Genomic DNA, 26,327 nt, shown 5'->3' with positions numbered 1-26,327 from the left:
TGTTGAGATAACATCTTAAGTTACCGGTACCATTATACTGCCCGTATAAACCAGAGATAAGAAGGCTAAATCGAAATCATGGGGGGCAAAGCAGGGACACTATTTTTAAGGTCAATTGGTCAAATGTCGAACATAATCCCCCCTAATGAACTCTATGTTTTGGTTGTTGAAATGTAATTTCTCCTAATTTGTAATTAGTTGACTTTCAATAGTCAGTTATGATCTATCTAACGACAGCCGAAGAATCAGGTACCTTTGAGCAAAACCAAAATTCAGACAACGAATACAGAAAATAGGAAAATGCAGTCAGATTGTGCATTTTATGCCGAAATTTGTTTTTATTCATGACCAAGGAACTTTTCCATGATGGCTTTCTACCTGACATGTGATTTTTATGTTGTACAGTAGTTGACTCTCTTCTTTAATACTTCTATGGGTACAAACAAAACCTGTTGATTCCAATATTATGAAAAGTCAGACAAAAATAAATCCATTATGATTACTGGGTCAACATACAGTGGGCGTTATTTGATCAGAAAACACTAAAATGCACTCATACCACTCATATTGGCCCACCACTGTTGATCAAGTTTTAAGTGTAAAATGGTAGGAGAAGAATAGACAGAATAGGAGGCTATTGTATGTTTGATTTTCTGGTTTGCACATAGGCGACTGTATGTTTACCGAACTAGTGTTCAACATTTACATAATTGAATTATTTTTTATATGGGAACAAACTGCAGCAACAACTTAGAGGTTCTGTAAATAGATATGAGATGTCTGTTGGTTCATCAAAGTTAAATATCGGTGAAGAAGTAGACAGAACAGTTAGTTGGTCCTGTGGAAGCAATATATAGCGTTCATAACAATTTGAGGATTAGTTGTTCAGGTGAAGTTAGTAATTTAGTCTTACTTTTTTTTTTATATTAATTGAATCAATTAATTTTGTTTCCCACGATGTGTAGACCAAATTCTGTCTTTTAAAAACAGATTCCAATTGACGTGATTTGTAGACCAGCTAGTTCTGTCTTTAAAAAAACAGAAATTCTAATTTCGAGAGTTTTAATAATAACTTCATTTTCTTGTAGCAAAAAGCAAAAATGAAAATCACGCTGTGTTTGGTTTTGGTTCTTGTGACGATTTCTTATAGTTACGTGATTAAATCAAGCAGGAATTCAGGTAAATAGCCAACTATTTTTCTACCGAGTTAGTATTAAACTGTTTTCTAAAAATGAGGTATTTTCTTATACATTTTGTTTACACGTTTTATACATTCTCTCCTTTTTACATAACAATCCAAAAATTGAAGATTTTAATTTAAAAAAAAAGTAAACAATCAGAGTAGGGTAATTTAGAAATGTCAAGACGAAATAGGCCTACATTAAGCCCATGGTTCTATGATCGGGACAGACTCTTGCTCTATATTATTGTTTTAGTAATATTATTTAGTTCATCAGAGAGAAGGATTGATGGTGACGTTGGACGTTTGATGTTGATCAACCTTCATCCCATCTTTTTCGAAATACAATTTCAATCCAAAATAGGATTAGCAATTTCGGCCTACATATCTGGCGATGTTAAATTATCTATTTCTAATTTTGTTTTTATTATGGTACAGATCAGTGCGGTGGTTGCATCAACGGAGATTGTGTATCAGTAGAGACTGAAAGTGGAGAAACAGAATACGCGTGTGAATGCACACCAAACGCACGGGGCGAAATCAAATGGACAGGCACATATTGCAACAAACTAAGTAGGCCATGATCATTATTATTACCACCAACATAAGTAGGCCATGCTCATCATTATTATTACTACCAAACTAAGTAGGCCTATGATCGTTATTACCACCAAACTAAAGTAGGACATGATTGCCAGCAAACTAAGTAGGCCATAATCATTATTATTACCACCAAACTAAGTAGGTCTTTGATCATTATTATTACCACCAAGCTAAGTAGGCCATGATAATTATTATTACCACCAAACTAAGTAGGCCTATGATTATTAGTATCACCACCAGACTTAGTAGACCATGACCATTATTATTACCACCAAGCTAAGTAGGGTGTCACGAAACCTAAGACCACGAAAGCTAAGACCCCCTAAGACCTAAGATCACGAAAGCTAAGACCCAACACCTAAGATTACAAATACTAAGATATACTACAGCTTAAAAACAATACTTGTTTATACATACATAATTTTAAACACAGTAGGTTTAATTTATTACCATAAATATAATTTAATACTACCGCAAAACATAGATAAACTCACATTATTTTCGCCCGTTGAGTAAATGTATATTTTTTCTTTACAACAAACAAACTTGACGGGTTGTTTGTTGGTATATATTTACTCCATTGTGTTGGTTCAGAGGATGTTTTTCTTACGCACCTGCCTTTCTTGTATTTTGACTCCAAATTTGTTGACTAACTTTATCCTGAACACCACACTTTAAAATTAGGACTTATAATTGTACTTTCAGAAGGAGAAACACATAATAACAAATAAATAAATCCTTTAAATTGATGATTTTACAGATGTGTTTCTTTGTATACTGTAATGTTAACTTCTCGAGCTCCCCATGCTCAATGTTTTTGTTTCTATAGAGCGCCAAAAGAGCAACAATAATAGTACAAGTATAAAAACAGAAAGAAAACGAAACAAAAAAACTTATCATGATTTTTAAATTAAAATTTATTTGCCAGTATTTATTTCTTCGTACTTGCATGATTATACTATTATCATTACAATTTTAATTTTACATTGTTCCATCCACACTGTAGATGGACTCCACAGAGTTTTCAGCCCTCTATATAATGTTTGCTCTTTTGACGTTCCATAGAAACAAAAACATTGAACATGGGGTAGGCCTACTGTACTGTAGGCTAGTCATTTTGTGTGCGAGAAAAACGTCTGTAAAATCATCAATTTAAAAATGTATTTGTTACTTTTTATGTGATTCTTTTTCATGAAAGTGCCAATTCTAAGGTGTGGTATTCAGAATAAATGTTTGGAGTTAAAATACAAGGCAGGTGCGAAAGATAAATATTTGTAATCTTAGGTCTTGGGTCTTAGCTTTCGTGATCTTAGGTCTTTGGGGGTCTTAGCTTTCGTGGTCTTAGGTTTCGTGACACCCAAGCTAAGTAAGCCATGTTCATTATTACCACCAAACTAATTAGGCCTACGATCATTGTTATTACATTGAACATTGTTAATATTCAAATACAATCCTAATACTGAATTAACTCAACGATCGGCGTTTTTTCAGTATACGTTCGTCCACTCTTCATTGACACCACATCAAGCCCAACCCCAAAGGAAACTTTGATAATTTTCAATTCAATTCAATTCAATCTTTTATTTCTGAATCTCTGGTCCTTAGCAACTAAAATTACGTAGGCCTATAAAAAAAACTGTATTGACTAATAACAACCCAAAGACGATGCACTCTCATCTCAGTTTGGCATCTTTAATTCATATAATAAAATTATTGATAATAAATGTATTGATAATAATTAATAAAGAAGATTATTAGGCCTACTGTAAAATAGTTTTGTGTACCATGAATTAAAGATGATAATTATCATACTAAATACTGTTTATATCATGATACCAACATTTCTTTTCATATAACAAATTATTTTCCTGTTTTTTCAAGTTATGTTTCAAGACCTAAACTACTTTAACCCATTTAACAAGAGGCTTTTGGACCTTCTACTCGATGTAGCGGAGGAACGTGAAACAAAGAAGGACTATGATGAGCGAAATTACAATGACTACTACCAGTTCGATTAGTCGTAATTCCAGACGTTTATTCCAGACGTTTGTAGTATAATAATGTTACTTGTTGAATGTTAATAGTTAGAACATATACTTACGTGTGTTTAGAAAAACGCAAACAAACACGTCACTCTAGATTTGATGACGTAATGTTTGAATGTAGTAGCGAATGTAGGCCTAACAGCGAATGATTGTGATCCAAATCCTCCAATCAAATGACAAAAATCTATCCATATAGGCTATAAACAATGTTTGGATAAGTTTGTTAATTTTTGCTGTGAAATTAAAAAATAAATAAATAAACTGTTTTCTTGAGGTAGGCCTATTTGTATTTGGTTGGGAGCCGCAGGTGAATTGACCAATCACAAGCAATAGTTTGGATAATCAATCGCGCGCGTTTGAAACAATTTTGCAGAATCCCCAGATGTTTCTGATAATAGACTTATTTCGAGCATCCTACATCAGCTCAGTATTAGTTCTTGAATTTGTATTTCATTCATTCATTCATTCATTTATTTGATCAAAATCACATAAAAACAAGTAAAAAAGGTTCATGAATAAAACAGTATAAAAACAACATATAAAACAATGATAAAACTATTTTAAAACATCTAAAACCGTATAAAAAACAAAGTTTAAAATATTTGTAAAATATTTAAAAACCATTAAAAAATCTTACAAAAGAGATAAAAAGGGGGAGAAAAGGTGATTTCGATCAGGATCTTCCAAGAAAACTAATAACTCAGGTTTATTTCCATTGGATTCCTTGAGGTAAAAAAAACTTAAACAAGTTAAAAAAAAGTTAAAAAAACTGATGTATGCACATGCGTGATTCCGGTTCTGGATTTGATCGTTGATTGTGTCAAAGTTCATCAACATTTCTTTCAAAGTTATTAAAGACGCTTGTCTTTTCTGCTGTATATTGTCATTGCTCTTGTCAAGTTAAAGATTGTTATATAAAGTGGCGATATAATTTGGTATGAGGTCCGATCCATAATTCTGCACAGAAACCATGTTGTTTATTCCTTCCACTTTATGGAAAAACGAAAATAAAAGAGGGAATCTCTCAGTGAATATGTCTTTCATGAATGACAATATCATGAGTCGCAATGAAGGATCCAGTTCAAGCTTGGTTCCCACTAGGGCGCAACGTAAAGCTTGGTTCCCACTAGAACGTAACGCAAGGACGTAAACGCAACGCAAGCGTTTTAACCAATGACAAGCGAAGTTATAGACAGTTCAAACACAAACGAATAAGTCATCGCTTGTGATTGGTCAATTCACTTGCGTTGCGTTACGTCCTTGTGTTGCGTCGCTAGTGGGAACCACGCTTTAAGGACGAAGAGGCAACGCAAGCGAGTTGACCAAGGAGAAGCGACAGTTCGACTAAAACCCATCGCTTGTGATTGGACGTTGCGTTACGTCCTTGCGTTGCGTCGCTAGTGGGAACCAAGCTTTAGGTAAAAACGGGAAAATTAATTGCTGAAAGAACTTTGCCTACTATCTTTTATATTGGATCTGCCGCCTATATTATGGGTGTAATACTAATAGAAAGTTATTTAAGTCAAACAAACAAAATAATCACAACAAATCAAACAAGAAGTTAGTATAGAAAATTGTATTTAAAAAGACTTCCGACCGTCTGAACCGGCAGAGCGGAATTTTGCAATTTAAAATACACTCTTTGTAAATAGGTTTACTGCATGACGTAGTATACAATATATATTCAAGAATACGCCACTTGACATAAGCTGCACAACTATAAGATAAGTACTGACGTGCGAAAGTTTAAAATATAAAAGTGGAATGTTAGTTTTAACTGATATTTAAAAAAAACCCATTAAATTTCCCCTAAAACTACAAGTGGATGCAATTTCCGCCTACTAGTTTTTTTGTTGTATAATTTTGACACCGTCTTTGAGCAGACAAATTTCTGATACATCGACCATTGGAACTACTTATTTCATTGTAAATTTTTAAACATCCCTATTAGAAGAGTAATAGGCCTACGTATAAATATATTATGTCTAAAATATACAGCTTGTCCAAACAAAGGGTCTCGACACTACGCTGCTGATACTATACTACATCATAGTAGGCCTACAGTAATGGAAACATATTTATGATGAAAATATTCGAAATTTTCACTGAACAAATTTAAATAAGAAAGTGTATCTACTTTAGTCAATAAAATACACACATGTTCAATGGCATGTTTTCAACATGGAGTACTGTATGTTTTGATATTTTTGTCTGAAATTCAACTCAAGTGTACGTATGGCACGCCATATGTGCCAAGATGAAAAGCGTCTTCTAAAACCTAAACTAGTATATACCTTTGTGTTTTCTTATTAAATTCTGGAAATAGTGTAAACCAATAATTGCTGCTACATCTAATATTACTGTTTATAACATTCATTTAGAAAAATAATATTTATATAATTAAAATTATGAAAAAACATTAATTGGTTAGATTCCTTAAGCCCAGCTGTCTACACAATCAAACTTTATGTGACAAAAAAATGTGATGTGCCTATACATGGACATGATGATGTCATATTACTACCATATTTAAGCATATCGCTACCATATTATTTTGAGAACGACACACTTTTTTTTACACCAGCAGCCAATAATACATTAAATTGCATACACTTTTCTAAATAAAAAAAAATACAATAAAAAATATATACCACAAATACCTAAAAAAACATTTGTTTAAAAATACTGTATATATAAACATAATTAAAAATAAAATAATAATAATAATATTGCTCCTACTAGGCCTACAATTTGTTACCAATTTTATAAAAATAATTTCCCATATTTACATATTATTAATCTTACAACTAACTAACGCCATATAAAACATTTTGTAAACAAATTATTTGGTATATAAAATGAAGTCAATTCTCCAGATTCGCTACTTATTATAAACAATCAACATAAGGCACTTCTTTTCAATGTTCAAATTTCAATCAAAATCAAGTTTTCCATGATAGACTTTTACGGTCAAAAATTAAGTGACTAATCTCAACTAGCAGTGATGATATAGCTCATGACATTTTTTTCCTTAGTATAAACCTAGGCTTCAAAAATAAAATTGTCAAGGTTTTCCAGAAAAATTTCCCAGGACAATTACCAACCTCGCTTTCCGAGGAATAAGTGTCCTAAGGTATACTTTTCTGGGTGGTGGTTGTTTGTAAAATTAACATCGAAGGGTAGTAAATTGTCATAAAAAAGTGTTCTATCTGGACATTTATCAAGACAGTATTCGACTTGCTATGGTACTAACATTAATTATGACTGATCCTCTTCTCTACCACAGAATTATTTAAGAAATAGGATTTTACAAAGGCAGAACGAATACAACACAAGGTCAACAAACAACGTTTACCTACCCAAGCCAAATACAGAATATAAAAAAAGAAGTTTAACATATCGTGACGCTCAACCGTGGAATTACCTAAACAATAATCTGAAAAATTCAAATACCCTTAAAATCTTTAAAGACTAACATTTTGATTTTTTTTTTAACCTTGATTTTAATTTTTATTACAATACTTTGCAAAAATAAAGATTTTATTATTATTATTATTATAATGATGAGTTAAATACTTATTTCTTTTTCGCATTATTTGTTTCTTTAACAACCAGCATTCCTTTCTGACTACGATTGGTAAAATTGTTATTTCTCGTACACATGTAATGATATTCACCAGCGCTAATTTGTAACAATGCTCCTTTGTACGAAGCAGGCGCATTGTCAAGCAGATTGTTAATCTTGTTTTTATTTTGGGCCGATTGACCTCCGCACGTTGCCGCTGACATACATTGGTAATATCCAGCAGAAGCCATACTGACGGCCAGATCAACGGCTGCTATATCAGGCAGTTGGGTTTCTGAGGAATCCTGTGTGTGCATCCAGATGACATTTGCGTTCTGCCACATGCTGGTCATGTCAAAGGGCAAAGGGTAATTATCAAGGGCATCTGCTATCTGCACAATGTTATTGCGGTCTGTACCTAAAATATGAAAAAGAATTACAAAGTTTATTTTATTTTTTTTTTTTTTTTTATTTATTCAATTTGGGATGGGATTTGGTTTTGTTTTGAAATGAGGGTAACAAAGAACAGCATTGTAAAACAATTATCAATCATGACAATTCAATACTAATTTATTTAATTATTAATTAAATTAATTATAATTAACTAATTCTATAGTTAGAATTTTGTGCTAAGCTTTTCAAAAAAATGTGGCTTTATGAGGGAATCCAGTAAAAAGTTTTCAATAAAAATTATTGTATATTGCATAAGATGGCCACAGGTAAACTTAGTGATAAGTCGAATGTTTGGCACAGGTATTTAACAGAATTTAAAGCTATTCAGTTTGTGAATCTTACCCCCTCTGCCTTCTCCTGCATCTCCAGCTTGCCCATCTCCAGCTGGGTTTCCATTGTTGTGTGTGTTGGAACCTAATTAAAACCAAAATATACAATCATATAGTTAACTTCGTCCTCTTATATAAATTGAATGCTAGAATAGGCACTACTGATGATGTACACGGAAGCATAGCAGTTATAGACAGTGACGGTGCACACTATAGGTTGGTATTTGAACGCCCATTACAAAATGTGTGTGAAATAGTACATTAAAATGGGAAAACATTATTTACGGCACATGATATTAACATTTTTGGTTTGACAGTGTTTTTGTGTTGTTTTAAAAAACACTTTTTTAGGACCCCAATGGAAACTAATTTTTTGTTTTAAGGATTATTGGGTCATTCAAAATCTATTGTGTTTACTGTATTGTACAGTATATGTTTTATAGATTTAAAATAAAAACGAACAATACCAAATCAACCAATCAGATGGCAAATATACTCTTAGGTGTCATAACGTGTGCTACCTATTATAATGATATTACAGAAGATTACAAAAACCTACCTGTCCATTGTATATGAATCATGTCTCCTTCATCGATCGTTAAACGTGTTGGTACAAAATCGTACTCAATTGCTGGATACACTTGCACGATGTTACCACGCTTTCCACGAACGTTCAAGTTCACAATCTTTGCTGATTCAATACCTATTAAGCAATAAAATGTATATTTTTTAGTAATTATGATAATTCCCTGAACACGATATCCAATTTTGGATGCAGAGTAGAACAGTTATAAATGTTACACACTACAGGTTGGTTTTTCAACACCTCAGTCAACAGCCCAAATTTTTGCACAAAATGTTTGCAAAAAGCTGAACGTGCAATAGTACGATTAAATAGTACCATTAAATATCCCCATTGAATATTATTTTCCATTTAGTATAACTAATGCCGAATTCCATGTGATACATGGGACCAAGCAAATGGTAAGAATACATTTAGATGTGCAATAGTACCATTAAATAGTACCATTCAATATCACTATTAAATATCACTTTTCCATTTAGTAGAACTATACTGAATGACATGCGATACATGATTAACCAATCAAACGGCCAGGATACATTTAAGTGTGTTATGAAACATACCTTCACGGTCTGGTCTGGGAGCAATCTTGAAAACATGTGACCTGTCTTGAAAGACTCGACCAAATTGTGCAGTATTTACAGCCAATCGAAGAGGAACACTGTCAGCTCCAACGTCTACGTTAGGGTTATTCTGGATTGGTGATACCCTTCCTGTTTGACTGTAATAAAAGGTTTAACAAATGAAAGAATTTAGTTGAATATACAAAAAACTTGCAATTACTACTTGAAGAAGCACAGGCATTTTACAGCAATGCTCTTTTAACTGCTGATATATACATCATACTTACACAGGAAAAACATCTCATCCGAAGGACAAGGTAATGAGAGTAAAGCATCTTGCCTAATGATGCAATCAGTGTGCTACTGCTGATTTCCAACAGGTAGATTGGTAGATATGCCATTTTTATACCTGATAACTTTTTTACAGGTATACCAATTTTATTAGGAAAGAAGAAAAAGCATTCAGTATTACACTTACTAGTTCTGGTTATGGCTAGCATCTGTATTGGCTGGGTCATAGTCATCTGTTGTGATGTTATATCTAAAAAAAATGGAAGAAATTGTCTATATAGGTAAAGTCTCGATGTTTTTCCTACTATTTATACCAGCTATGGATATTGTCCAGGTAGTATTAAGTTTTGAAAAACAAAATTAGTCAACTGGTTGACTAGATTTATTTTTCTAAACTTAAGATTTATACCATGATTAATCAATGCTTGCAGTATAATCTCACCCCTTAATGTAGGATAAATTTGGACATACGAGTTTGGTAAATTCCCCTGCTAATGCAATCCAATTATAAATCCCACTACATAATCTTCAAACCTAGGCCTTCTGCGGGTGGGGCATGCAGAAGAATCACCACTGATTTCAAAAGATAAATTCAATTATAATATGAAAATTAATTCTTTATGTTAATTGGTAAACTTATCGTTTGTTGTAATACAATATTGTTTATATGCATGTGGCAGAGAGTTTATTCGAGGAATAATTGCACGCCCCACGGCTTTTATTTGAGGATGAAGATTATTCCAAATGATTTTCTATGAGGGGTTTGTTTATTAAAGGGGTTTATTCAAAGCGGGCGTTTAATCGAATAAATACAGTAATTGAATTTGAAATAAAAAGAAATAATAAATTATTAGTCATACCGCATTCTGAAAGCGCATCTCTTAAAGTTTCCCGATGGGAAATACGGAAGTGTCATGGTGTACTGGGCATTCTCTCCGGTTCTAGTGTTTCCTAGATGATTATCCCTACTCCATGGGGCTTGTAAGCAGTCTGGAGCAGGTACGGCAACGAGGCATTGCAGATCTAAGCCTCCTTCGGGCCTGCCCCACACATACGTTGCGCCATCATTACGGTTATTGGCTGCATTGCATTGGGATTCTGTAGTGTAGGCTTAAGAGAGAAATAAAGAAACTATTATTTAATATCAATGTACAGCATATGATACGATATATTTGACTATATATATAATATAATGTAAATTGACTTTTAACTCTGCAAACTTTCTTCAAGAATACATATGATCAAAACCTAATTTTTCAGGTAAAATAATTAACCTATATTTCATTAATAAATTATTTAAGATCATCTGTTGATAATGTAATTTTCTATAGAAATATGAAATATGTTTTATCATACACAAAACACATGGCAATAAGGTAATATTTTCTTAAGTGAATTTGTTTCTAAATTGAAATTAAAACAAAAAAGCGCATTTACTTGGTGCTGTCTCCAAATAGGCCGTGAATGGTAGCCAATCACCGTCATTCGCCTCACAGTCAGCCTGGTTGTTGTATCGTGACCAGTGCTTACGCTGTGTTCTAGCATTGTTATAGAACTCCACGCATTCATAGTACGGTTGGACATTGTAACTTGCGCCTTGTAAAGTGCTGCAAATATTGAATGAACATTTTATAGGTGACTAGGGTAATAATATAATCTATAAACATATGCCTATGTATAAGATAATAAAACACAGTTCAACCTCACATAATACAGAGACTCTCCAGGGTGCATTATTTTTTTTCTTATCCAATTAAGCCAGAAATCATGACAAATTTATTAGAAAAATTTGACATAATATGGAATATTATAGAGGGCGTTATATAAGCATGCAGAGAGATTAAATAATTTGTGTAGACAGCGTTTGCGAACCAAAATGTTTGGTCTAGTGGTAAAGGCTTTAAGCTGTTACACTGGAGCCATCGGTTTCAGGTCTTTCAAGAACATTTTTTTAATAGTTGAGAGCTGAGATTATTTAGAGGGATAGATTCAGTATATTTAGGAAGATCAGCTATCCTGCAATTATTTATAATTATTCATGATTTCTGGCTTAATTGGATAGGAAAAAAATAATGCCTCCAGGGTGTCCAGCCAATAGAGGACCAAACTACAGTATGCCTCCTGATATTTTTAGCACATGGAGGGCTTCTCAATTTATAAAGTTTTGTCTACTACACTATCATTCAATCTAGTTTGACATGTCCATATTATGGGCACATCACATTTGTTTTGTCACATAAAGTTTGATGGTGTAGAAAAAGCTTAAAACTTCAAGACTTTTTGATTTATTTGAATTATTTGTACATATGGTCAAAGGTTTCTACACAATGTACAAGAGGTACTACACAATTTAGTGATTACATGCTTTAGTGTTTAGAATGCAAAGGTCAATAAATAAAACATGAAAAACAAAAGAAAATAACAGAAGGAAACTAAATCCACTAACCTGCATTCAGATACATTCTGTACAAGAACTGCAACATCTCTCCATGGGGTGGGATGCCAATAGGGATAATAGTCACGCTCTTCCGGGCACTCATACCCCCTCTGGGTTCCTTGAGGATTCTGTCGTGTGTAAATTGCAGAACTATATCCATTGCCGTTATCAGTTCTTAGGTTCTGATCGGCCGTAAATAGACCTTTTAAGAAGAGAATTGTATCATATACTTAAATTGTGTGGTGATGTGACTTATTCAATTGGAGTGCTTTATTCAATTGGATCCCTATTTAACTATTTTACTCATTTAATTGAGCACTTATTTGACTGTTTAATTATTATTCAATTATTCAACGACGTTATTAATATTCAACTTCTGCCCTTATTCAATCAGATTGCTTATTCAACTGCTTTACTCATTTAATTTGAGCACTTATTTAACTGTTAAATTATTCAGTTGTAGTGATTATTTTATCTTATCCATTTTCAGGTACAATTTTCTAATAACAAAATTATTCTTTTTCAAATGCTGTTCTTATTCAACTTCTGCAATCTTTCAATCGTAGTTTCCTTATTCAATCAGATTGCTTATTTAATTGGATCCCCTTTTCAACTTCTTTACTCATTCAATTTGACTGTTAAATTATTCAATTGTGCTTATTTTATCTTCTCCATTTTCAGGTAAAATTTTCAATCAACAACATCATTATTAGACAGCTATGTTCATTCAATTTGATCACTTATTCAAATACTTACTTACAACAAAGATAATCTACAAGTTGAAATAAAGTATGTCACTTACCCATATTTCTTTCTCTGTTGTAACATTTATCGTACCATTCCCAAGGCTCCTGTAAACCACGATTTGCTTGTACATCGTTGTTCCTACGATTATTGGCCTGGTTTTGATTTTCATTCAAGTTTTGTATTCGAGTGTGTTGCTGCGTATTTGTGTTCTGACCATTACGGATTTCAACATTTTCTAGTATGATTATGAGAAATCTTATTTTATAAGTGGAATCCCAATTGTAATCAAATACTGATGAATTAATAAAATGAATAATGCATAAGATACCTAAATGAATATGCATTAGATACCTAAATGAATATGCATTAGATACCTAAATGAATATGCATTAGATACCTAATAATTAATATGGATTAGATACCTAATAATAAAGCGAGTGAGTGGCCGAGCAGTTAAAGCAAGTGAGTGGCCGAGCAGTTAAAGCGAGTGAGTGGCCGAGCGATTAAGACAGTGGAACCGTAATTACGTAACCGTAATTACGTAGCCATAACATCGGCAAGGGTTCGAGGCTAACTCGCTCCATGGTAGGTGATAGAACGAGTCTTCTCGGAAAAGGACTATAAATCGTAGGTCCAGTGTACCCATCTAGCTTGTGTGCACTTTAAAGAACCTAGAACATCTTTCGAGACGAGTAGGGGGTTACCCCGGTGTACTAGTCCACACAAACACAGCCACTGTCACACACAGCCACTGTGCAAATGGATTAGATACCTAATAATGAATATGGATTAGATACCTAATAAAAATGCCTTTGATATCACTAAAAGTGAATCTGGTTTTTGACAGATTTTCATTTAGTTTTTCCAAGAGCGTAATAATCCCTAATAGGGATTAGTGTTAGTGTAAAAACATATATTGCTCCGTGTTCATTCACAGAAAAATGTCCATTCAATTGTTGTGTCCCTTGAATAAGTGTCACACAATAAGAGATGATTTTTAATACAGTAGAAACAATCCTCTTAGATACCTCTATTCAGGGGACATTCCTTATTGAGAGGACAACTTGTTGGGTCTTCTTAAAAAAGTACTCTTTTTGAAACAGGAAACATGTCATCAATGATCATGAAAGTAAAGCCATCCAATATTATATCAATAGGAAGGTTTCGCAACCTTACGAATACGATAATGTAAACGGATACGTCATACATTTGTGAAACTTTTGAGCTGACCCCCATTTCATATTCGTAAAGCATTATATTCGTGTTGACGAATATCACCAGCCATATTCGTAACTACAAAACGAGTATAGTTTTTGATCTATTTTGCACATTTTGCATTTGAATCAGGAATGAAAATATAATTATAGATTTATTGAAAGTAATTTACTAAAACTAGATGGTACGCTCGCTTCGCTCGCGTACCATCTAGGTCGTGCCCACAGATGGTTCTCGGATACATAATAATTTCAGCGTTAAAAAACTGGCGATTTCAAATGTACGTACCGCAGGACAATAATACATGTCGTTTACAGGAACGAATAAATAGACACTGTGATTTATGTACTCAACTAAAATTAGCACCCTGGGAATTACTTCCGAAAGAGAAACTTGTCACAAAATGAGACCAATTGTTTAAGTCAAATTTAAACAAACTTAATTTGTGTTTTGTATGTAACATTAGGGTTGAGGGATGGGGAAGAGGATGGGTGCAAAGAGGAACAATTTTTAATATTCTTTATCCATTTAGTAACGAAATATTAATTGTTTTCATGTTTTACAAATAATATACCACTACACACAGTAAAACATTGCGATTTAATACTTTGTTGAAACTATCACTGTCATAGTCGATTGAAATAGTACAGTACATGTAACGATACATCACTACGACGTGTTACATATGTTTATATAATATAAAACAATTTGTGAAAACCACCTCTATTCGGGGAAAATCATAAATTCGATTTAATCCTCAATAAATATTAAATTATCTAACTCAACCTAATTAGTAGGCCTAATGGTTTTCAATTGTTTCTTAGAGCCAATTCATACTTAAGTTGGTTCCTACCCTACCCACCAAAGTTGTTCTGCGTTTATGGCATGTGATGTACCGTAGGCCCATCCTCTACTGGTTTTACAACGCTACTCATGCCAGTGAGGGAAGGGTGGTGATGTTGGTGGTTTAACTGCAATAATAAAGATGTGTACATAATATACGGCGAGTGAAAACGCTAGCTCATTATCCGTTTAAAAAAAATTTATATCCAACCTCTGCAGCACAGATTGAAATGGTTGGGTTGGTTGGAAAAAAATGGATCGAATTTCTGTTATGAGTATACAGTACTTGCCTTTACGACGCCTGATGGAATAGACACTTGTGGAACAGAGATTGGATTGTTCCATTCATCGCAAATCAATACATTTGTATAAACGTATATTAAATCTATCAAAATAGTATTTTTTAAAGAAAATCGGCTTGTCTTCAACATTATGATGCTGTACTCGAGCTGTTCAACCGGTTTTCAGCCATTAAAAAAAATTATCGTAGGAGGAGATAGGAAAACGCGAAGCATCCTCGTATTATTGTCTGCGGGTATTTTTCAAGACGGACATCCATTAGACAGTGTATACCACGATCGAAAAACACCCCTATTTGGGGCAAATCGTTGAACCTAAATTCGTTTTAATCGTCAATAACTAATTATCGAACTCAATTTAATTAGTAAACAGGGTTACATCAGGTGGTTAAAATTAGTACCGAAAGTACGAACCAACTTTATATACCATCGAGTAAACATTCTAGAAATAACGCGCGATTTACCGAATTTTGCCCTTACGTAAATTTATATTATATTATATTATTATTATTATTTATATTATTTAATTAATATAAACTGTTTTAAGGATAGCCTTAAGAAATTTTTTAACAATCTGTTTTAATCTGAACATATGTATATTTTAAAGATATTTTCTTAATTCTATCTTTTTAAATTTACAATTTTTTATAAAAACACATTGCTGAATTTTATAGTTTTATCTAAATTTTAATAGAATCCATGTATTATTCATTTTATGTAAGTATTTCGATGTGGAGAGCCTCTCGACGGTTATTTTTATTTGTAACTTTTAGGTTATCCGGCCTCATTGACTTACTTTTGTATTGTTTTTTTGTACTGTTCTGTATATTGGCGAAATAAATGATATGATATGATATATGATATGATATATATAGATGCCAAGTCAATTTTGATAATTAGCAGTTTTTAAAGTCCTCACTTGCTTTAATGTTACGCTAGGCCTAGGCAGCCAAGCACCAAGCAACACGTACCTGCGCTTCGCTCAAATTTACCGCAGTCATATTTTGGACGCGCCTCAATATTTCGTTGCCATGCGAAACAGATTTTTTTTAGGGCTTACGAAAACGAATACGTGTGCGTGACGTATCCGTTTTCGTTATCGTATTCGTAAGATTGCGAAACCTCTCTATTATAGGTAGTGACTACATAGGGATAACATGTGAGTGTTTGTGGTAGAATGACAAATAAATATACGACTGTACTTATTGGAATAGAGTAAGGTACAGCAATATTGACATGAATAATTAGAACTCTACCGTACCTCCTGCTGCATCATCATCTTGACACATGTACTGCATGATCAACATACAATTGGTCTTGTGAGGGTCGCTGTCCTCATCTCCACCACATCCGTGCTGATTGGTCCATTCAATATTTAGTAACGACTGTCCCTCGCCGGTAGGTACGCCATCTTCGTCAACATACTTCATATATGGCCCACTCATGAAATACTCCTGAACAAAAACAAAAAAGGCATCTTAACAGAGAATGTTGTTGAACTATCAATTGCAGATTTTCTCACCTAGGCTAAATTAGTCTACTGCCACAATATTAATATTTGGAAGTTCATAGAATTTTGAACTCACATACAAAGATAAAATTGTACATATCATAAGAAAAAAATTCTTAATTTGTATAACTTTTCTGTGGTTTTTGTGTATTTATCTTTAAGTACTACCAACTACAGTACTATGGGCTGCATGTTTTAAATACATTTTATTGAGTATAAATTCAGATCTTTTTTAATTCAATTCAAATTTATCCACGGCAGGCCCAGATCAACACATGGTTGTTCTTCACAGGGGCTGGTCGCAAACAAAAAATTCTGTGCAATCATGGTAGGTATGTGTTTTACAAAACCAAAGTTTTTGAAAGTGGTTCCTTAAATTTTATTTCAGAAAAATATGAAAATAATCTTTTTCACAAATTGTAAAAGATGTCAGTTGTGATTATAATAAGGGTGCCAAATGCTTCTATCTATGACCTAACCAAGACCAGGCCGCTAATGGAAAATATTAGATCCCGTCAATTAAAGTTCCTGGGCCACGCGCTTCGAATGCCTGATGACGAACCATGCAAAGAGTACGCTCTGTATGTTCCTCAACATGGGAATTTAAGAAAACGAGAAAGGCAGAGAACCAACTTTCTGAGATACATCCAACAGCTTTTAGGGGATGAAGGAGGCATGATTACAACTGATAAGCTGTCAGAGTTAGCCAAGGACCGTTGTGGCTGGAGAAAGCTTGTAGTCGCCTACTCCACAGCCAACTGATGATGATGATGATTATAATAAACGTCAAATGCCATCACTCAAACAATGCCCAGATTATCTTGTTCTACAAAACAATAGCTATTCTGTAGTACTGTCAAAAAATAAATCTACACAGTTCTATTTTTAGCAAGTCACTAATACACTGCTTAGTGTATCAAACAGTAGGAATAATTTCCTCCGGATTCTAATCTATGGATTAAGTAGCAGAGCTGACGCCAACGATTCAGTATACACCTATGCTAAATCAAACGAGCCTAATAAAGCTTAGCTTTAAAATCAGCTAGGAAATAACCTGTAAAATCAGCTTCCCTTGTGTGTGAAATGTGCTGAATCAGGGCTCCTATTGTTTATGTAAGAATGAGGAAGTAGATAGTAATTTCCAATGATTTTCTTTTGTTTCACAGCACACAATTCAAAAAGTTAAAAGTCTACATGTTGAACCTTAGGGAACACCTATTGGGAGAAGTCAAACACCTTTCATAACTTATGGTATTGCTAAACCGTGCAAACCCCTGGAAACCTAAAAAAAAATATTGAAATTCAACCGAACCAACATTCAACCATGTAAAGTGTACAATTTACTTGGTGAAACCAATTAAAAAAAGTATACATTTTTGTTATTAACAACATATTTTCAAGGTAAAACATTATTTTTGGTTAAAAATAATGGTTAAAAACAATTGTTAAACCTTGAAAACACCCTACATGATTTAATAACTTTTATGTTGGTTTGATGGTGGGTTAAATTTGCTTTTCTTTTTTAAAGGTAAGTTGCAGGTTTAGCAAAACCATTGTTTTTCTCCTACTGTATCTAATAGGCTTATTTGATATTAGAAATTAGAGGTAACTAATACGTTCATGCTAAATGTCAAATTTCACTAATTTCTTTCTGAAAAAATGTTTACTATCAGTATCAGCGAACCTCAACAAACAACAGTTTAAATTGATGGTTGGTTGGATTGTTTAATGGTTGAGCTTTCACAAACTATGGTGGATTGAATGGGGGACAATTGATTGGGAAAATCGATCAACTGTTCATAATAATATACACATCTTATCAATATACAATGGTAATACACTTTTGGGCTGGCCAAATAGTCTGGTTTTCCAAAGTCTGGAATTCAGAATGTGTTTTTAATGGTAAAAATGATTGGGACCTTTTGGACTTCAAGAAAAATCTGGTTGTGGGAGAGTTTGGGGTTTGGAAAGTTGACTATATTCACATAAGGTACACTATGTTGGACAGAAATGCAAGTTTGGTAATTAGGCTGTTAATGCTAAGTGTGATCAGGGCTAAATATAAATACTTTTCATATCAGAGAGAGCAAATAAATTTACGACAATGACTTCAAACAATAATACGTTGTAATGACGTTGACATGACCTTAAAATATAAAATACTTTCCATATCATAAAGCAAATACATATCGCATGATAGGAACTGTATTCATTTCTTGTTTGTTTGCTAAAAGATGCTTACAATTTGTACACATACCCATCTGCGAGATTTGTATTATCTCGCAAATACCTGTACACCGTTTATACCATACTCTTCTAATCGAGTCATTTTGTAAGATAAATATCTATGATATAATACATTTAGCTTCAAGTTTTAGTACTCAATAAAGGGTTATCATATCAGGGGCAGATCAAGCGTTATTATAGATTAGAATAGATTATTTCATAAATGATAAAATGATCCGTCAGATTGCAGAAAAATAAAAATAGTCATATTTTATTGTAAAAAAATATATGGCTGTTAAATTTTAGGGGGGTGGGTGGGGGCTAAAGCCTGTTTAGCCCCCACCTATGGCTATGATTTACAGTACCCCTGTCTCAACCACTCGGCCAATCTGAAATATTTAACTATTTCTTATTAAATCCATACTGTAGAAAACAGTATCTTTGTCCAATTATTATTAATTATAAATAAATCTCACGCAATTATGAATTAGTAATTTGAATTCATGGACAAGATCAAGGCCATGTAGAGGAATTTCCTCAAAGGTTATTAAGTCAGCACAGGAAGTACATATCACGTTTGTTTTGTATTTCTGAGCTGCAAAACTTGAGATTTTCTTATAAAGTGCACCAGAATTAATATGCATGCATTTAATTTTTACATCAACCGTTTTGTTAATATAAATATATTTGATAATACAATACAATACACTTACTGTATTATTACAGTGTGTAGGCTACTGTAAGCAAGTTTTGTTCATTTCATACTATAGATCAAATGCACTAGAAATGTAATATAATATATACCATCGGGCATTCATTACAACTGCAACAATTTTGTTCAATTTGGTAAAGTAACTGTGTTTTCACCAACAGTTATTGCATTCAATTATGTTACCCAGTACATCATCCGGAAGAGTAGGGGTTACCCCGGTGTATTGATCCATTTAGCCTCTGTCATTGTGGACAGACGAACGGGCACGAAGGTCGACCCTTAAGGCCAATTTACACAGACGAGCGGTAACGGGAAAGTTGAGCGAAAAACGCAAAAATATAATCTATGTTATTTCTTATGACCATTTACACAGAACGCGGAGCGGAAGAGCGGTTGAGCGGAAATCCGCTCAGGATCGAAACAGATTCTATTTTGTGAAAATACCGCGCAGAAATTATGGATTCTGGCCATGATTGAAATGACGTCATCTATCAATAACTTTTTTTACGTCCGTCGAGTCAAAGACGACAATAAATACGAGTGCCGTAGTAGGCCTAGCCTAGTTTTGCAACTTCTTTTTATTGAGAAATACAAACGCCTATGACGTGACTAATTGTTCGTATAAGGATAGTGAAAAGAAAATATACATTTTAGTACGTTATTAGTCTCTCTAAAACTGTGTGTGCTAGGCCTACTAACCGTCAGTCACATCCAGGCCAGCAGTGACTGTAACATGCATTAGCCTCTAGGCCTACACGCACCTACTTTCCACCACTCCGTTTGCGAACTCTGCGCGCTGTGTAAATAGGAAAAGTCATGTAGTTTTTCGCTTACAAGTGCCGCTTACCGTTACCGCTCTGTGTCTGTGTAAATTGGCTTTTAGGGAAGAAGAAAGTTGTGGTATGTGTCGTCCACACCTGTGCGCAAGTCGCAGATTATTCCTCCATTTACATTTTATTTTCTGCTACAGTGGGCTTATGTAGGCTATTGTAACCAAGTTTTGCAAGTTTCAAACTTTAGATCAAATGCACTAGAAATTTGATACAATTTATATATACCATTTGGTAGTACAACTGCAACAATTTTTTTTTATATTAAGATTTTTGATAAATACTATGCTTTCACCAACAAATTGTATTCAATTAGTTCTGCTATGTAACTATGTTTTGTTCCATATCACTGTGTTTCTTTTGGAACGAACTTTAAAAATTTTCTGATCAACTGCACAAGGGTTATGACAGAAATGCTTTCTATTTTGACACTAAAATACCGCAACAAGTTTATTTATATAAAGATATTTGATAATACTGTGTTTACCATGGATTACTCCATGGTTTTCACAAACAGTTTAATGCACATTTAATTAGTTCTAGTATTGTAACTATAAGTTTTGTTCAGTCACTGTGTTTCTTTTCAATGCAAACTTCAAATTTCCTGGTCGACTGCACAAAAATGACAGAAATGCTTTCTGAATTGACACTAAAAGACTGCAACGAGCTTATTTATATAAAGATATTTGATAATAGGGCCTACTGTGTTTTCATCAACAGTTTAAAATATTGAATTAGTTCTGCTATGTAACTAAATATAGAAATTGTTCACTTTCATTGTTTTCTTAAACAATTAAAAGAAAATACAAAGTATTCATGACCTTTAAAGTGATTACCAATTGTATTATTATTTCTTTCCTTTTTCTGCCAATTGTTAAGGTCGAATTATTTCAAATATAACCTGTTATTTTTATCTGCTTGAGATTATATCTGACATTTAAGAATTTGGAAAATAAACATTATTGATTTGAAAAACCTTCAAATTGATTACTAAACAAAGTGCCTTTTTTCTGCTCCAGAACACCAAATAACCCTTGATATTGAAATTAAAAAACTTAAATATAATTTACAGGCATGAAATGTCTATCCTCTCAGTGGTTAAATAAAATTATTTATGAATGTTGAAATCTGTGAGAATGAGAAAAAGTATCCTCAACCGTGATTTGTACACAGAATCTTCTGTTTAATATGCAGACATCCTACTGTACCATTAGACCACTGGGGATTTCAAGGTTTGGTTCCCCTTCGTTACACCACTGAAACCTATTCATTTATTTGCCAATTGGTTGAAATTCCGAGTGCGTTCAAAGTAAGGTAGGTACATGTGCTTCCTCATATTCTTTCTTTTATTTAAACTTAATACATATAGCAATGGTCAGATGTTTTGCCCTACTCTGACATAAGTTTTACTTCATACTAAGTACATTTGAGGACACTTGAGAATTTTTTCGTCCTCAAATGTACTTAGTATGACGTATGAAGAACAAATTTGCAAGTAATTCTCCGGTGGGACTTGAACCCACAACCCCCAGATCACTAGCCTGCCGTTCATACCTCTAGACCACCGAGCTTGCGCTGATGGCTAGTGGTTAGATTCGAGCCTAAGTAAGTAGCGGGCACTGCACCAAAAGGGTTGTAATTGTATTAAACTACTGTGGAGTAGCTTTTGCATCAGGGAGTTGAGTAATTGGTCAGATGTTTTTTTTTTCGCAACTCCCTGATGCAAAAGGTACTCTACAGTAGCTTAATACAATATACCTATAGCATGCAGCGCGCATTGCCATTTCACCCTCACCAGGAAACACTCACATCATGACCTGTGACCCTGATACACAGGCTTTAAAATTAATATTGAACATTTAGCCTTACCATTCTATATTGTTGGTTTTCGTTGTTAGATGGATTATTTGATGAATCACCAAAGTTGTAACCTCCCCTATTGTTATTCTGTACATTTAAAAAAAAAAAAAATAATAAATTTCAGTAGAATCAGTAGAAACCATCCATCGGGAGACGCCAGCTACAATCTATTAAGGGGACACTTCCAATGAATTAGGAGAGATAGTCTTAAAACCTTTATTCTGAGGACACCTGCAGCATATTGTTCCGGTGTCCCATAAATAGAGGTTTTATATATGCATATAATTTTATACACTAAAGCTCTGTCTACACTATCAAACTTAATGTGACAAACAAATGTGTGCCCATATATGGACAATCATGATGATGTCATATCACTATATAGTCTACCAATACCATATTTGGGCACATCACATTTATTTTGTCAAACTAGATTGATAGTGTAGACAGAGCTTTAGTGTATAAAAGTATATGCATACAGTAGATATATTTGAATAACATTTCTAACAAGGTATTGGGTTAACTGAAATTGAAACGAATAAATAAAGAATTATGATTTTCAAAAAAACATTTCAAAGTCATTTTATAGAGTCATGCACATTACAGTATGTGTGTGAAATAAGTAAAAGAAAACATGTACAATACAATAACAATGTATAGATTTAAATAAATACATTATTATCATTTTATTATAAAAGCATCAGCTCCAAACAGCTGAACAAACAGTATACATTAAATTACTCTACTACTGTATATTATCATATCATATTTATTCATTTTTTACAATTGCAATCAATGTATTTTCAGAAATAAATGTATAATTTTCATTCATTTATGAAATTTTGTGGTAATTCAATTGTATACTGTAGGTACTCAAGGTCGTAGCTAGAGGTTAAAAACAGATGAGGCAAAGATGCTTTAAATATAATTATTAATATAAAATGTTGATCTGTGCTGGGGAATTGGGGTGGGTGGTGAAAATTGAAAATTTCAGACGAGTGCCTCGTCTGCCTCATGCTGGCCCTGGTACTTTACCGTTCAAATAAACCAATTTAAACAGACTCCTGAAACAAGGACGTGATCTCAATTTATCACCATGTCATTGTGCCAATCCTCCTCCCCACTATTTAGCCCCGCATGGCTATTGTGAACCCCCCCCCCCCACCTCCAACCTTCCTTCCACTTACTAACCTGCGAGTCAAACATTCTGTTTGCATTGTTCCTATTGGCTGACTGCTCATTAAGTCGATTGTTGGAACCTCTAGGATTATGCAGATACAGGTCGCCGTTGGTTACCGAAACACACACAAACAAACAAATTAGAAACTTCATCTTTCTATTAGTACGTGTCTGTCTTTCTAAATTATTTCTGAAATGAATAATGATACAAAACAATAAAATAAAAAAAAAGCAAATAACAATTTATCATAAATATGTCATTTTTTAGGCCGTGTATGCGCAGCCAAAAATAACCTGATAATTAAAATAAAAAATAAATAATCGCGTGATTAAGGATATCGACGAACGCGCTCGCCGTACAGTCATCGCAGTTAAGTGCTGTAATGAGTCCAGAAACAATAAAAAAAAATCAACATTTACATTTTCTTATGATTTATTTACAGTGTGTTTACTAGAAATGTTCGCGATTTGCCAGACTTTGCTAGAAAACTCATTACATAAATTTTGCGATGCACCAATTTACGACGATGGCTGTACGACGAGCATGTGCGGCGATATCCTTAATTTCGCGATGGTTCTGAAATCATATGTACATATTCCTTAATACGTTGTTAAAATGTGGTCCTCGGTCAAGTTGTCCTTTAATTTGTCATACTGTAGGGCTCTCACAATTTGTCAAGATCTGAAACTTGAGTATTGTATGAAATATATTGTATGAATTGAAAAATTTTGTTCAATCAAATGGATAGTTTGACTTTTAGTATCATTATTTACACAGTAGGTCGTGAACAACACACGCACACAGAAAAATAATAACATTTAAAAGTTTTTGTTTTATTCTGGTACAATTTCATCCCCCTTTTTTCCCTACTATGGAACTGAGTGGTGTGCAGTTATATGGATTTATTTAAAAAAAAAATGTTGTACCTTTAATTTTTAATTGCTTTAGTTATCAAATATTTCCGAAGTAGTCCATAGTTACCAACCGTCTCGCATCGTGAGGGACAGTCCCTCATTTCTAAGTGATTTTTAATGAAACATGTACTTTGAACAAACACGTGTGTCATCACGTTTGTCTTTAGCAGAAGTATATGCAAGATCATTTTTATCACAATTTGAGAGGAAAATGCATTCAAATTAATTAATTAAACCATTTATATATGCGAGTATTCATTTTCAAGTTAATAAACACCACCCATATCATGGAGTCTTTACTCCATGCCCATATCAACAAAAATGCGTAATATCATTGAAAAATTACAATTAATTTTGTAATTTTTCCGTTGGTAGCTCACCATGACAAATAGTGTTGTTCTTATGCCCTATAGCCAGTAGTTCCTAGTTAGTAAAAACTAAGTACAGATATCTATATTTAAAACTCAGATTGTCTCTTAAAAAAAGATATAACTATTTATTACCTGAATACATGACAGCTTGGCGCGCCAGTGAATATCGCGCTTGCCGTTCTATGTACAGTTACTAGGCCTAATTTACCTGTGCTGAGCACTTTCTGCCCAACGAAGAGGTTGATAGTTTGCGTGCATTAGAGTTAGCGGTGGCCTACGGTTAGCTGGCAAATATAGAACCGTGAGAGTTGCCTATATTATATCTAGCAATACAACAGTGGCGTACAACAGTAAACTCTTACCTTATTATTTTGATATCAAGTAGGCCCTACTGAACTAATAAGCCCGTCAAGCCCAAAAGCAATTACTGTTTGGGTAAATTTGAGATAAAAGCGTTCGCCGCAGTACGGTCTATTGACAATTGAGATTGAGTCATTCAATTCAACGTGGGTTTAGTCATTGGCCATGTTTCCATATTTGGGTATTATAATGACGTAATGGTTTACCTAATCAATACCTGTCAAGATTGTTGAACGAGATCCCTGAATTACTCACTTTTTCTGTGCTTGTCACAAGGCCAATGTTTTCATTGAACAATGTTCGTTAAATCGATAAAAAATAAATATTTTGATGTTTATTCTTTTTTACATATGAATATGGAATATTATTTCTTTTCTAACCTAAATAAAAATAAAGTGGTTAATTGAAGAGAAAAAAAAAAGAGTACAAATTATATTTCATTAAAAATGGTTTATTTTTAGTAATACAAAAATAGATCTTCATAATTAATATAATAATAAAATACTTGTATTGCAACTTTTGATTTTTTTTAATTATACAATAGGCCTATATTATTATAATTATATAAACACATCAAAATACGTCCAAAAAATCGACTCAAATACTGTAAAATTACATCAAAACAGAAGAAAAACTTAAGTCAGGGTAAAAAATGACAAGGATATAGGCCCTACTATGCTTACCACTTATGAAAAAGACAAACGTTTACAAGGAAGCTTTTTGATCGTTCCGATTTAGTTTTGACAGGCAAAATTATTTGGCTTGCCTTAAATGTTACCTAGATTTAGGCGCTTTTGGCCAAAGATGATGTAGTCTATATGGGAAAAGGGTTTTTTTAAGTTTCTGAAAGTATTTGCACAGTCTAATTAAGATGTTTATGAGTGCGTTGGTACAAATAATTTCATGTGGTGAAATGACATTCTTTTCTCGAATATAAAGACATTCATTATATTTTATGTAACATCTAATGAAATTCTTGCCCAATTGACATTGTTCTGATCTTGTGGAAGGATAGATCGCCTCATGCGTCGAGTTGCTTCTTCTATTCCATCATTTGTAGATTCCATGCAGATTTATTTGTAAACGAAATAATGAAAAAAATTATTACATGATCGTTAAATAGTACGTACTACACTGCACGCCATGTGTCCCAATCCAATCAAAGGACAAGAATTAATTTAAATGTTATTGGTGCCTATTTTAGTGACAGT

At 33.4% G+C, this 26,327-nt stretch overlaps 2 protein-coding genes across 3 annotated transcripts; one reads left to right on the top strand and one right to left on the bottom strand.

Annotated features, from left to right (window-relative positions):
- The first annotated feature begins 592 nt into the window (after window positions 1-592).
- Window positions 593-4,025, top strand: LOC140059469 (uncharacterized). Of its 2 annotated transcripts, none has more exons than XM_072105397.1 (4): window positions 593-894; window positions 1,089-1,179; window positions 1,619-1,753; window positions 3,665-4,025. In XM_072105397.1, exons 2-4 carry the CDS (start codon window positions 1,101-1,103, stop codon window positions 3,799-3,801), a joined length of 351 nt encoding a protein of 116 aa, XP_071961498.1. In that variant the 5' UTR covers window positions 593-894; window positions 1,089-1,100; the 3' UTR covers window positions 3,802-4,025. The 2 variants fall into 2 exon arrangements, with proteins under 2 accessions (XP_071961498.1, XP_071961499.1); XM_072105398.1 differs by having other exon boundaries at window positions 594-889.
- A 1,364-nt stretch (window positions 4,026-5,389) lies between these two features.
- Window positions 5,390-25,222, bottom strand: LOC140058707 (protein DD3-3-like). The gene is made up of 13 exons (XM_072104423.1): window positions 25,119-25,222; window positions 23,483-23,660; window positions 22,301-22,378; window positions 16,415-16,607; window positions 12,852-13,031; window positions 12,059-12,251; window positions 11,050-11,219; window positions 10,473-10,722; window positions 9,800-9,862; window positions 9,322-9,479; window positions 8,735-8,878; window positions 8,189-8,260; window positions 5,390-7,811 (listed from the first exon to the last, which is right to left on the bottom strand). Exons 2-13 carry the CDS (start codon window positions 23,621-23,623, stop codon window positions 7,405-7,407), a joined length of 2,049 nt encoding a protein of 682 aa, XP_071960524.1. The 5' UTR covers window positions 23,624-23,660; window positions 25,119-25,222; the 3' UTR covers window positions 5,390-7,404.
- Window positions 25,223-26,327: the final 1,105 nt, after the last annotated feature.

The sequence above is a fragment of the Antedon mediterranea genome, chromosome 9, assembly GCF_964355755.1.
Source record: "Antedon mediterranea chromosome 9, ecAntMedi1.1, whole genome shotgun sequence".
NCBI classification, from domain to species: Eukaryota; Metazoa; Echinodermata; class Crinoidea; order Comatulida; family Antedonidae; genus Antedon; species Antedon mediterranea.
The sequence above is the reverse complement of the archived record's forward strand: the minus strand, read 5'-3'. Positions and strand labels throughout refer to the sequence as shown.

Bases quoted from the DNA above. Each gene is read 5' to 3' on its own strand.
- LOC140059469 (XM_072105397.1), top strand. From the start codon at position 1,101: ATGAAAATCACGCTGTGTTTGGTTTTGGTTCTTGTGACGATTTCTTAT. The intron at 1,180-1,618 runs GTAAATAGCCAA...ATTATGGTACAG, and splicing joins TAAATCAAGCAGGAATTCAG to ATCAGTGCGGTGGTTGCATC. The intron at 1,754-3,664 runs GTAGGCCATGAT...TGTTTTTTCAAG, and splicing joins CACATATTGCAACAAACTAA to TTATGTTTCAAGACCTAAAC.
- LOC140058707 (XM_072104423.1), bottom strand. From the start codon at position 23,623: ATGAAGTTTCTAATTTGTTTGTTTGTGTGTGTTTCGGTAACCAACGGC. The intron at 22,379-23,482 runs GTTAGTAAGTGG...TTAAATGTACAG, and splicing joins ACAGAATGTTTGACTCGCAG to AATAACAATAGGGGAGGTTA. The intron at 9,480-9,799 runs GTAAGTGTAATA...CTTTTATTACAG, and splicing joins GCTAGCCATAACCAGAACTA to TCAAACAGGAAGGGTATCAC.